This window comes from Ovis canadensis, chromosome 15 (genome assembly GCF_042477335.2).
Source record: "Ovis canadensis isolate MfBH-ARS-UI-01 breed Bighorn chromosome 15, ARS-UI_OviCan_v2, whole genome shotgun sequence".
In the NCBI taxonomy this organism is placed as follows: domain Eukaryota; kingdom Metazoa; phylum Chordata; class Mammalia; order Artiodactyla; family Bovidae; genus Ovis; species Ovis canadensis.
The window spans coordinates 48,392,151-48,405,567 of NC_091259.1; the positions used below are offsets into that span (position 1 = coordinate 48,392,151).

The following is a 13,417-nucleotide window of genomic DNA, read 5'->3' on the forward strand; positions in this document are numbered from 1 at the left end:
GAAGAGAGCCCTTATCAACACCTGGGGACTGCAAGGGGTCAAGCCTCCAGAAGGGCCAGCTGAGAAAACAATTCAGACAGTTATAAATCTCAGAAAACTCCTTATAATAAAACCTGGCTTCGTGGGGAAGTTCAGTATTTTCAGAAGGGACATGATCTACATCAAGACTAGAAAGATGTTTATGATTGCCTCTGAACCAAATTAACCAAGAGTTAGTCCTTCTCCTGAGATGGGCTAATTCTGTCATGTGACGGACATTCTGCAAAGAAAAACTGAACCCCTTGTCCCAAGCTTTTGTAATGTGGCAGTGGTGTCCCCAAGAAATTCAGGGGAGCAAATGAAACCATACAAGCGCACACTCCAAGTCGGAGTCTGACAGAAGAGAGCCAGGTCTGCAGCCTGACCCACAGCATCTCACCGTCCTCAGCCTTACACAGACCCTGGTCAGACCAACAGCCCTGCCAGCCTGACCCAAGGGAACAAGGAGAAAGGAGCACCAGGGTACACTCAGGAGGTTGGTCTCCATTCCTGTAGGCCCACATGGAGCTAAGACCTGTGATTCCGTTTTTTCCCTGGTTTGGACAGGGTTTTCACCGTGGACTTAGACCCTCAAACAGTCAGCATCTCTAAAGCTTCCTCCAGCTGCACTGTCTCAAAGATGACAGCAAACCCAGCCATGGTTGCAAAGCAAAACAAAATCAGGGAAAGGGTTTCATCTCCAACGCAGAACAGGCATCAGCAAACTACAGTCCTTGGGCCAAATCCAGCCTGCTGCCTGTGTTTGTAAATAAAGTTTTATTGGCACACCGCCACATGTATTTTTTCACATACTGTTCATGGCTGCCTTCACAGTGACTCAACTCTGCCATTACAGCAGAGCTGAGTCATTGCAAGAGAGATCACGTTGACCCTAAAGTCTAAAATACTTGCTATCCAGGCCCTTTTAGGAAAGTCTGACTCCAGATCAAGAAGAAGCTCAAGTCTCCTTTTGAGCCAGGACTGGCTGGCATACCTGAAATCCAGCACTTGCCTGACATTTGCTGGCTTCTCAGTAGATTCTGGTCACCAGGAAGGCAAGGTCAGTGGATGTTTGACAGGACTCACCTGCCTCAGGATTGAAGGGTTCCGTGAGCTCTCCTCGAACTTGGCCAGCAGCTGACTTGCCATGGACTTGACTTTGTTCTGATTTCCACCTTCCTTAATGCCCTCTTGATTGGCGCCCAAGCTGTGGCTGGAAAAAGCTGAAGGCTGCAAAGGCCAAATCAGAGCATTGGTTGTTGGATCCGGAACCCAGGCATCATGGGGTAGGTCTGGGGGCTCACAACAGGGATGGTTTCCTGAAGAAGGACACCCTCTATGGCCTGAGAAAGTGAGGCAGACAGAGCAGGCAATGCCCAATGGAGACGATGCTCAAAGGTGGGACATGGTTCCCTAAAGGTGGGCACAGCCAGGCCTGGGAGCCAGTTTTTGAATTCTGAGTTCTCTAATGTTTCCTCATTTGTAAAATGGGAGCAGTAACCCACCCTCATATAACTGTTGCAAAAATAAAATAATGAAATGATGAACAGAACAGTTTGCAAACCTATCATGTTCACCTCTGACAGGAGGTGAAGAGTAGTGGGGATGAAGGAAGCAAGAGGGGGTGTCAGTGGGGCAAGGCACGGGCGCTGAGTGTCCCTTCTCCTCTGCACCCCACGCCCAGTGGCAACCAGTCCTGCCCTGCTGTTTCTTTTTTAAAAATAGTTTAATTTTGAAATGATTTTAGACTGACAGAAAAGTTACAAAGACAGCACAATAGCTCCTGCATAGCACAGATGCAGCTGCACTTTACATTAACATACGGAATAATCATGACACTGTTATCAAACCCAAGAAATTCCCACTGGCATGATACCGGTAACAGAACTATGGACTTGATTCAGATTGCACCAGTTTCCCACGGATGTCCTTTTAGGTTCCAGGATGCAATCCAGGATCCCACACTGCATTTAATCATCATGCCTTCTCCACCTCCTCCCATCTGTAACACTTTCTCCATCTTTCTCTGTCTTTCACGACCTTGACAGTTGTGAAGGACACAGGTCAGTTATTTTGTACAAAGTCTCTCCATCTGGGTAGGACTGATGGTTGCTCATGATTACACCAGAGTTAGGGATTTTGAAGAAGGATGTCACAGAGGTGAGGAGTCCTTCTCATTGCTTTGTTTTGGGATACATGATATCAACATGACTTGAAATGGCAACCCACTCCAGTGTTCTTGCCTGGAGAATCCCAGGGACAGGGGAGCCTGGTGGGCTGCCGTCTATGGGGTCGCACAGAGTCGGACACGACTGAAGTGACTTAGCAGTTAGCAGTGTTACTGTTTAGAGGCTGACCTTGACTGCTTGGTTATGCTGCTTTACAAAATGGAATTCCATGTAAGATTTTCTTAGCTCATCTGCTAAAAATAAAACATAGAAACTGATTGCTGTCCAATAAATGTCTGTTCCCTGGTACCATAGATCTGCTCCCATCAGCCTCAGAAATACGAATGGCATTGTCATGTCAAGAGGGCAGTCAGTTTTCCCAAGGAAACAATGCATCTCCCTTACAGGAACAGATGTTCTCAAAACAAAGATATGTTCACTTAGAAGAAATTCATGAAAAGAGATAAGCGATAGTCAATTGTGTTTTTTTTTTTTTAAGATTCCCTAAGTGTAGCAGCCCCATGGGAAACCTGGTATGCACAGCCACTCTGAAGAGCTGGACAAACACAAATCAAAGAGTCACTCCCCACTTCAAAGCGGGAACTGCAACTCTGCATAGCAATCCAGTCTTGAGTGTGAATAGGGCAAGTTTACTAGGCTGGTCACTGTTTGTACAGCCCAAAGTAGGCCAGGACAGTGGGTCATGCAGACCGGCCCTTTGCAGACATTCACGTGCTCATAAATCACTTCAAAACCAGATTTGGATTCAGTGGGTCTGGGCGGGGGGGCGGGGCTGAGAGTCTGTATTTTTAACCAGCTTCCAGGTGATACTGGTGCCCTGGTTCTTGGCTCACACTTCGAGTAGTAAGAATTCAGAGGAAATTATTGCTTGGTTAAATCTCACTTAAGCAAACAGCTGGCCAAGAAAATAGAGCCATTTCAGAAGAGGCAGGTGCGACCAGATTTCTTCCCACACTGACTCCTGTGCTGCCAGCGACAGAAACAGTACAAACACCCCCTCAAATAAGGCACAGATGAAAGGCCTGAGAAGACTCCCCCCCGGGACAAAGTGTATCCAAGGGAAGCTTCTTGGGAGGAGGCGGGAGCAAATCACAGGCGCTTAGAGCTGAGGCATTCTTCCTGGAACTAGAGAATGGGATATTTCTCAGCCGTCTTCCTATTCACTGGCTTCCCAAGGGCAACAGCTCTCAATCATATAAGTAACAGAAGTTTTTTCCTAAGTTCTATAAATCAAGTATGAATGTATCCTACAAATTATCCTTTGTGCCTTTTAGTCATTGTTTTGGTATCAGCCAGTAGGCTAGCTAAAGCTGGTATTCTTACAATTCAGAGACAGCAACTAGCCTGCTTTTGTGGGATTAGAATGGCTTTTTGGAATGAGGTGTGGGGCTTCCCTGATAGCTCGGTTGGTAAAAAATCTGCCTGCAATGCAGGAGACCCTGGTTCAATTCCTAGGTCGGGAAGATCTGCTGAAGAAGGGATAGGCTACCCACTCCAGTATTCTTGGGCTTCACTTGTGGTTCAGCTGGTAAAGATCCACCTGCAATGCGGGAGACTTGACTTCGATCCCTGGGTTGCGAAGATCCCCTGGAGAAGGGAAAGGCTACCCACTCCAGTATTCTGGCCTGGAGAATTTCATGGACTGTATAGTCCATGGGGTCGCAAAGAGTTGGACAGGACTGAACGACTTTCACTTTCTTTCACTTGGAATGAAGTATATATCTCAGGTCTCTTTAAAGAGCTGCCTGGGGAAGCAAGAACCGGTAAACTTTTTCTTCTGATCAATTTTTCAGTAGCAGGAGAGAGAACATGCTCGGCTTTGACAAGTGAAAGTGAAGTCGCTCAGTCGTGTCCAGCTCTTTGCGACCTAGTGGACGGTAGCCTACCAGGCTCCTCAGTCCATGGAATTTTCCAGGCAAGAGGACTGGAGTGGGTTGCCATTTCCTTCTCCAGGGGATCTTCCCAACCCAGAGATTGAACCCGAGTCTTCTGCACTACAGGCAGATGCTTTACCGTCTGACAAAGCAAAGGCTACTTTGGCTTTGACAAAGCAGCCTGTAACTTTCTTCTTTCACCAGAAGGTGGCACTTGTGGGTCCTGGGACATTCGCCTTAAAGACTAATGGTACAGAAAACACAAAAAGTAGAAATGAGGGTGATTATATCTTGATTAACCTAGGTGCCAGAGACCACGATTGGTATGGTGTGTGCATTCATACATGCTTACACATCCTCTTATTTAATATTTAAGATTAAATTAAACCAAGGAAATGGCAACCCACTCCAGTCTTCTTGCCTGGAGAATCCTGTGGACAGAGGATCCTGGTGGGCTGCCGTCTATGGGGTCGCACAGAGTTGGGCACGACTGAAGCAACTTAGCATGCATGCATGCAATCTTGACTCTGGCACGTAGAGAATCTTGTCATCTGCAGACTGAGAATCTTACTTCTTTTCCAACCTGGACTCCTTTTATCTCTTTTTCTTCTCTGATCGCCATGGCTAGGACTTCTAAAACTATGCTGAATAGTCATGGGGAGAGTGGGCACCTTTGCCTTATCTCCTGATTTTAGAGGAAATGTTTTCAGTTTTCTACCACTGAGAAGAACGTTTGCTCTGGGTTTGTTGTATATGGCCTTTATTATGTTAGGTATGTTCCTCCTATGCCTACCATTTAATCTTTGAAAATTCTGCAAAATATCCTACATTTCAAATGCATCATCTGTGTTTTACAGACATGAGCCACTCCCTGGGAGAGTGACATAGCTAGTGACCAGACCTGACTGTTTGCCCATCGAGCTAAGCTTGGAACCCAGCGGTTCATGAGAGGAAAGAAAGAAGGGCAGAGCGACTGCCTCGGTCAGGCGCTGGGCTGTGGCCACTGGCTGTCCGGAAACAGGCCTCTGTGTGAACCGACAGTGAGCACACGAACCTCGTCCAGGTTGTTGAAGCCCTTCCGCCTCCGCTTGTTCATGTCATTCTCTTCGGTTCGACTGTCCACCTGTGATGGCCAAGAAAGCGTGGTGAGCTCAGGGCTGGTCAAGGGCTGCAGTGCCAGCACTGGGGATGCAACCCTGCCCGCAACAGCTGCCAGCCCAGGAACTGGGGGATGACATTATCCTGCACCATGACAAACGCTCTCAGCTCTGTTCAGGCACAGCGGAGGGAGCCTCCCTCCGTCTCAGGAGCCAGGGGTTCTGTCCGAAGAGAGTGGGAATACAGATCCCCAAAGCATGCCGAAACATCCCAAAGCACAAAGAATCCCTGTGACATGGGCCGGGATTGTCTTCTTGTCAGTGACCTTGGACTCAGAGCCATCACAGCCAGGCCTGCTGATGCTGCCCTGAGGATATCACCTCCTGTGAAGAGGTGCCACTGGCTCCCCTCACAGGCACAGATTCCCAGGACTCAGATCAGCTGTCTAGGAATTTGATGGCAAATTACTTCTGCCATTCAGTCCCACTGCAGCTACTGGTAAATGATACTGTGTTAACTTCAAAGCAGCATCAGATATGGCATGAAAACTATGGTGACTGTATAGCTCAGTTTTCCCAGGACATTTTGATGCACTGTTTTTCCCCCCAAGCATAATCAGGAATAATGCCCACATTTTTTTAAAGATTTTTTTTTTTTTTGGTTATGGACCATTTAAAAAGTCTTTATTGAATTCGTTACAATATTGCTTCTGTTCTATATTTTGGTGTTTTAGCTGAGAGGCATATGGGATCTTGGCTCCCCAAGCAGGGATCAAACCTGGCCCCTCGCACTAGAAGTCAAAGTCTTAACCACTGACCACCAGGGAAGTCCCTCATTCTCAAAAGTACCCTGGTTTAGACAACAGATTGCATGGCTGTCCTATTGATAACCCCTTACAGTCAACCCTCTGCTTCCCAGATCTGGACATTTAAATCCAGAGACCCCCTTCTACCTCAGCCCATTGCATGATGCCTGCAAGGGTCACGCAAGGGCACACCTGTGGTCTGGCTTTTCTACTTAAGGGAAGCAGTGGGACTGCACAAGTTGAGCTGATGCTACAAGCTGGGATGGGGCTGCAGGGTGGATTTAGTGCCTCCCCCTACCCCCAACCCTCTCCTTGACACTGGGGTTAGACCTCCAGCTGGGACCTTCCCCATATGGCCAGCTCACTGAGGACTATGAAGCCATCCCCACTGACAAGGCCTCCCTCCCCATGGGAGACTCCGACCCCCTCAGCGGGTCTCTCGCATGACAAAGTGTGAAGAGTGTGTTAACCATGGACTGTAGCCTGCCAGGCTTCTCTGTCCATGGGATTTCCCAGGCAAGAATACTGGAGTGGGTTGCCATTTCTTTCTCTAGGGGATCTTCCTGACCCACAGGTCAAACCCTTGTCCCTTACATCTCCTGCATTGGCAGGTGGATTCTTTATCGTCTGAGCCAGAGAAGGCCAGATTAAATCCCAGCCTCTGTTCACACTGGATGCAGCTGAAACGGCTGGCCTCTCTCTCCCTCAAACCCAGGCTGCAGCCCAATCCCCACCACACATCCTCACCTTGCCCCATCCCAGAGGACCCTTTCCCTCCCGGATGTTATAAATCAACAGGAATGATCAGAGCCCTCAGCACACAGTCTAGTCTGTACCCACTTGCTCTCACAGGCAAGCACCTGCTTACCCTGCTCATACACTCCCCACCACCTCTGCCCCTCCTCCTATTTACCAGCAACTTAAATTTTAAAACAAGATCAACCGCAGTTTAGTCACTGATATTTGTTCAAGAATGTGACCCTTCCCTTGCTCAAGCTGCACAAAACAACAGATCAAAGGGCCTCACCTTCCCTTCAACATTTCCCTCAGCTTCTAACAAATCATTTTTCTGTGAATGGAAATAATTTCAACCCAAATGTTTGGGCAAACACCAAGAGAAACAGATGATCTTATTTATAGAGTCGGGTTCCAGAGGCCTAGGCTGTTTAGGCACCCGGCTCCAAAGCCTGTGAGTGCTGCACTGGCCCCGAGACAAGCCTGTGAAAGTACAGGGTGTCCTCCCCACAAGAACACTTCAGGCATCATAGAGTTTTTCTGGTTTCCACCTTTAATGAGGACTCGCTCTTTCCTTCAAAGAGCAACATATCTTACTCTCTGGGTGTGATTGGTCCAACAATCAGAGCCTGCATGGATCCATACTCAGTACATTAGTGGCAAGTACACAAAAAACATTCCTGGGGGGAGTGTACCCAGCAGCAGGACCTAAGAAGACCCCCGAATCTTTCGGGGGGAGAGAGGAAGCGGGTGGGGGCAACCTCAGTTTCTCTGATTCAGCGTGACCCACAGGACAATAAAATGCAGTCTATATAGAAAGGTTAGCCACACACAGACCCAAAGGGTCTCTGCTCTTCCATATGGATTTATCGTGAAAGCACTTATGCTCAACCAAGAGCCAAGTTAAAACACAAAGCTTGAGAAAATACCAACCTGGAATTTTATCTAATTTTTCTTATCTGTACATCTCTATCAAGGAGCCAAAAAAATGCCTCCATATCCCCCTCCTTGAACTCTATTACACCATAGAGAACTGGGGTACAAGGAGGAAGAAGGTGGTTATTGTGCCAAGAGGCAGCATGAGATTAAACAAATAATTTGCTTCTGCTTCTTTTTCCCATAAATTTCTTCTGTCCTGTCACCCTAAGACACTTTCTTATCATGATTTCCCAATGATTTGAAGGAGTCTATATATCAAGAGACATTTATTAAACTACTTGGTGATCTCCATTTAAAAAAACAGACATATATCTACCAAGCTCATCATTTATTTGATCAGCATAAATATTTTTGTTCCCATACTATCTGACTTAAGTTGATTTTAGCCCCAAACAAACAAACTTTATATTTAGTTAGCCGATGAGCCCTAACCCTGGAGAAATTCAGACCAAGGTCATAGGAAGACAGACTGGCCATTGTAGGCAGTGGCCTGACAGAGTACAGTGGCCACCATGATATTTAGAAAGATGGCCAGTGATACTGGCAAGAGAGCTCCTCCCTCTGTGGCAGAGCAGCAAGGAGCCATGGGTTCAAGTTCTGACCTGAATTCCTTTCCAGCTAAGTGAGCTTAGGAAAATCACCCAACTTTTCTGACTTTAGTTTCCTCATCTCTAGGATCCTATACTGTCTCTGTCATAAATAAGCTATTGTAAGGATGAATACAATTGTGTGTATAAGACAATTCTTCTATGTAGCACTGGATAAGGGTTAGACGTTTGAAGTTAGGTCAGTGTTACTCATGGAATTAGAAAATCTGAATTCTAGTCTGGTTTTGACATTTACTCACCTATATGGCATCACAATATAATCGCCCTAAGACCAAGTTTCCCCATCTCTAAAATTGGGATAAGAATATGTCCCTTGACTTCCTCAAAGCTAACAAGAGCAAATGAGCTATCTACAGCTCTGCTGTGTGCACGTACGACGCTGAATCCGTCACGGCTGCAGTACACACGCCAGTGGTCAACCCAGCTAGTTCTACCCTTTTCAGAAAATGAGCATCTTTGTTTAGTCAGTACTCCTAAAGGACAGGTTGGGGACCATCATGTACAGAACCCTTTCTATGTGCCAGAGAAGGAGATCAGATCTGCAGCTCACATTGGTTCAACACTGTCTTGACAGCAATGCAATGTTTGTTATTATGTCACATTTTCCACCCAAGCAAAGAAACTTAGAGAGGTTCAAACGTGCTGAATCACCAGCAGACCAAAACATGTAGTTGTCGGCCTGGTTTAAAGTGCGTCTTCATTCTACAAGTCAGTGCAGAATGGCAGGCTATGGTAACACAGAGGACAGGAGTGGTTACTGTCCACAGAGAGCTGCAGACCACGGGTGCCCAGGGTGGTGTGGGGGTGTGCACGCTGCTCAAGGCCTACACTGGCCACGCAGGCAGCGTCAGGACTCAGGGCTCTTGACTCCCTAAGCTGTCTTCAAGTCTGAACTGAGAAGTGTGAAGAACCTAGTGGGAGTTTTGGCTGCTGGGTGGGTGGTTCTGTGAGCACAGCTGGAGAAGGGGAGTGAAAGGAACGTAGGAAGTTGCACTGGAGGTCAGCTCCTTCTGGCAGGGACCTTGGCCCTCTTGTTCCTTGCTGTGCCCCAGCAATGAGAACCTGGCATAAAGTGGGGACTTAGTAAATCTTGGTTGAATGAATGGGCGGATGGGGGAGGGACTTTCTTACATAATGGTCCCTGAATCTTTGGAAAGTGTCTGTGGAGGAGGGTCAAGGAGAAGGGTTAGAAGGGCCCCTCCCACCCCCGGCTCAGACCAGACCCTGATCTGAGTCATGCTTTGTGAACCCCACTCTAGCAGGGACCAGCGGTAGAGGAGGACCTGGGTCAGAATCAGCCAGCAGACCAGGATAAATCCTGGGGCCACTGACCTGGCTTCTAGGATGGGATTTCCAGGGACAAATGACAAGTTCTGTGTTGCTTTGTCCCTCAAGGAATGGGCTCAGAATGGGAAAACCAAAGACCAAGCACTTTGACTATGTCTGTTGTATGTATTGCGATTGAAGAGGCCGTAAATCCAGGCATTACCTATGTGCGGTCAGATGAGAAAAGCATAGACAGGTAGTGTGTGCGTGTGTATATACACACCCATGTGCACACACAGGATAGAGATCACATATGTGTGTTCAGATTTCACCTGTGAGTATGGTGACAAGCATGTGTACACACCCACATGCACACACAGGACAGAGAACACATATGTGTGAGCACGGAGACAAGAGCTCTGGGTCTCCAGGAGCTGCCCCACACCACTGGGCTGCTAGATGCTGATCGGGACAGAGGCAGATCTGCAGAAGCGGACCAAGGGCCTTTTAGGAGAAAGCAGAATCCGCTACTCTTCTCCTTCTCCCCAGGTGTGGGCCATCCAGTCTTCAGAGACAACCAGCCCCGGGGGGTTACCACTCACCAGAGGTACAGCCCTCTTCACACTGGATGGGAAAGTCATTCTCTCTAAAATAAGTTCCTGGATGGAGCAAAAGCCTTTGGTTTTGCCCAAAGTTGTTGTCTTTTGCTGGAATTTGGATATCATCAGGAAAACAAGATTAGGGAGGAAAGAAGAATTTAATACCAACATCAAAAACCAGGAGGGAGAGAGAGTGTTAGCCTGGCTCAGGAGAGAAACAAAGAGCCCATTTCAGATTAAGACAACACATGTGAACAAACGTGGGCTGCTCAATCCCTGTATCAAGATGCTCCTCTGAAGTTAGCAAGGAGCAAGGATGGGCAGGGAGGGATGAGGGTGGGGGAGGGGAATACAGATGCACCTTTACATACAGATTGTGTGTTCGAGCCCTGGTGTAGAAAATCTCGCAAGAACAGCCTAGCCTGCATCTCCAGTCTGTAAGGACACATGAACCAGGGCAGTGAAGACAGCGTGTTTAATTGCACTGACATCTTCTGGGTGTAACTGTGGGGGAGCCCCATGTGTAGGTACAGTATTCAGTCATCTGTGTAGACCTCCGCTGTGTGTTCAGCGGCAACCTGGAGTGGACTCAGTACCCCTGGCTTGTGAGACATAAGACCAAAGAGCATTGCAAACAGATATCTCCAAGCCAAAAGAGGATCCAGACCTATGACACAAGATAAAAAGGGGAGAAGGTACTTTGCATGTGGCCTGACCATTGCACTGGAGTTGAATGGCAGACAGTATACACTGGGGTATTTCAGTACCAGGGCAGAATGTGACTCAGTGGCCTTATAAACCCACCAACCCCCATAGAGGAAGCATTCAATCAGTTTGAGGAGAAAGGGCGGGACAACAAATACCTGCAGCAGGCACTTACTTCAATGACCTGACCTCCCTACCTATCTGAGGAGCAGGACAAACTTCAGATGTTAAATGGGGCCGTGGGAGGGAATCAGATGTGTGGATTTCAACTGCTCTCAAGATGCATGCACAGCCAAGGAGCACACCCTGGACATGGGCCAAAACCAGCCAGGGCTGGGCCAGGCAGAGCCCACGCATCCCCACTGCATTTGCGCCCAGAGCCAGGGCAAAGTGGAGCAAGGCTCCAGCAAGCCCTCGGAGAGCCTGGCTGACGGCCGACTTTTGACCATTCCCACCTCCTGAGCCAGAGTTGGCCAGGCTGTTTCAATTCGGTCACTCTGTAAACAGAGGTGTGGTGACTGAAAGGTTTAAACATTCCTCTCCAGTTCCCAGTTGTGGGCTAAGTGGTGGGAGAAATCGGGTGAACAGAGAAGAGTGGTAAGTGTCTGGCTCAGAGAGCTTCCAGAGAGACTGCACTGGCTTGTCTGGGATGGAGTAGCCCAAAGTGGGGGTCCTCGGTCATCAGAGGAAAAGCGGCTGGGCTGGGCTGGGGCAAGCTGATGACTGGGCTCCAGAAAACATCTTTCACTCAGTGAGATGTTTGGTGGGTTACAGTCCCTCCCACAGAGCCTCTGAGTGGGGTGGCTTGGGGAGCGGAGGGGGACAGACCAGTGGGGTACAGCTGCTCTGCTTACACCTGAGCTGACCTGCTCACCCTGCTTCCCCAGACCCAACTTGTCCCCTCCTACAAACAGGGCCTGCAGAGGACTAAGTACCGGCTCCTGCAGTCAGCACAGCCACTGCTACATTCCAGGGAGCACAGCCCGCAGTGGAAAAAGTGACCACTGATCACACAGCCCAGGGAAAGAGAGGAGGCCACACGACCCAAGCTCCACCCTGGGCAGAGGGGCCGGCAGGACAAGGCGTGACTGGCCAGCAGTTAAGAGCCTGTCGGCGATCCAGAGACACGGAGACGCGCGCAGAGGCCTGCGGTCCTCTGCTGAGTGAGGGTGGGGGAAGGTAAGCTCAGCGCACACCCTTGCAGCCTAATGTCTCTGAGTCTCCATGTTTTATCTATAAAATGGGCATGTCAATCAAAGCAACTTGTATTATACCTTCCATGGATATGTGGCCATTCATGTAAAATTATAATTTCTTGGACTCCCTGGTGGTACAGTGGAGAAGAGTCTGCCTACCAGTGTAGGAGACATAGGTTCGACCCCTGGTCTGGGGAGATTCCACATGCTGCAGAGCAGCTAAGCCTGTGCCCCACAGCTACTGAGTCCTCACGGTCTAGAGTCCATGCTCCGCAACAAGAGGAGCCCGAGGGCCAAGACAAACAGCACCACAGCCCCGCTCTCCGCAGCTGAGAAGGTCCGCGGGCAGTGATGACGACGCAGCACAACCCAAATGAGACAAATACCTTTGAAAAACTGTAATTTCTCACTAGGCCGGCGAGTTTCCAAACTATGTACCAAGGCACCCCCAAGGGACCATAGTGAATTCACAGAGGAGCTGCAGGATATTTTAAATTTTCTAGGGAAGCATAGTGATGCTTGTCACATACCTTGCAAAACACGCCTACCAAGTTATTATATTTGGATGTAAATACTTAACAAACGAAACTTTTAGGTATTTCTTTTGATCTGGGAGCAGTGTGAAAAAAGTGACTAAGACGTGAAAGGTGCCGCTGAGTCAGGAAAGTTTGGGAACCTCTTTATTAGGCTCTGAACTCCTCAAAGGCAACGGCCCACTTATTAATCATCTCTGTATATCTGTTCCCCTCAAAAACTAACAAAACTTTCAGCTTTAAAGTTGGCATGAAGTAGGGCCCAATAGACATTTGCTGAATGAATGAATTAAAAAACAAAAAGAATAGAACAGAATGTGTAAATGTAGCCTCTTCATCCACCTCTGCTACTAAAGGGCCATCATGTTCCTGATCTAAACTGCTTAGCAACGTGAGATATCATCTCCTCCTCCCTGTTTAGGAGGCAGAGCTAATCTGCTGTGCTGTTAAAAATACTCACTGGCATGTCCTCTTCACTCTCTACCCTGCCCTTCCTATAACCACACTGAAAGCTTTGAAGCTGGCTACATGGTGCAAGAGAAGTTGACTGAGTCCTACTCATATCTTCCATGAGTGCGCAATCTGTGTAATTTATCAGCACAGACCCAGCCTGTGGCATTTCCCTTCCCCTCACCCCATCCACGTGCAAAGAGAGATTAAACCACCCCAGACTGAAACTTACTCGCGGAGTCCTCTTCCTCGGAAACGTGAGGTTGAGATAGTGATGAGGAATGGATGACTTGGCCAAGCCGAGGTCGGCGTTCTCTTCATAGTTTTTACGCCAATAATCTGTTAGGAAGTAAAAGTGAGACTGAGATTCGGATCCTGCCACTGCTCCCCCAGTGTTCAGGG

General features: G+C 48.2%; 1 protein-coding gene and 1 long non-coding RNA gene across 20 annotated transcripts in view; one reads left to right on the plus strand and one right to left on the minus strand.

Annotated features, from left to right (window-relative positions):
* The window catches only part of MICAL2 (microtubule associated monooxygenase, calponin and LIM domain containing 2), a 240,788-nt gene that overhangs the window by 107,758 nt on the left and 119,613 nt on the right, over positions 1 to 13,417 (minus strand). For all 18 annotated transcript variants that reach the window (XR_011249327.1, XR_011249329.1, XR_011249328.1 and 15 more), the window contains exons 15-17: positions 13,248 to 13,354; positions 5,136 to 5,204; positions 1,105 to 1,248 (exon numbers count right to left, since the gene is read on the minus strand). Coding sequence is in view for 14 of the 18 variants with exons in the window: in XM_069554368.1 (XP_069410469.1) it covers positions 1,105 to 1,248; positions 5,136 to 5,204; positions 13,248 to 13,354 (320 nt within the window). In the remaining 4 variants the exon portion in view is untranslated. The remainder of the gene's footprint in view (positions 1 to 1,104; positions 1,249 to 5,135; positions 5,205 to 13,247; positions 13,355 to 13,417) is intronic.
* On the plus strand, positions 11,214 to 12,868 carry LOC138420835 (uncharacterized). Of its 2 annotated transcripts, none has more exons than XR_011249330.1 (2): positions 11,214 to 11,433; positions 11,751 to 12,868. It is a non-coding gene; the product is annotated as an uncharacterized lncRNA (long non-coding RNA). The 2 variants fall into 2 exon arrangements; XR_011249331.1 differs by having other exon boundaries at positions 11,331 to 11,433; positions 11,724 to 12,868.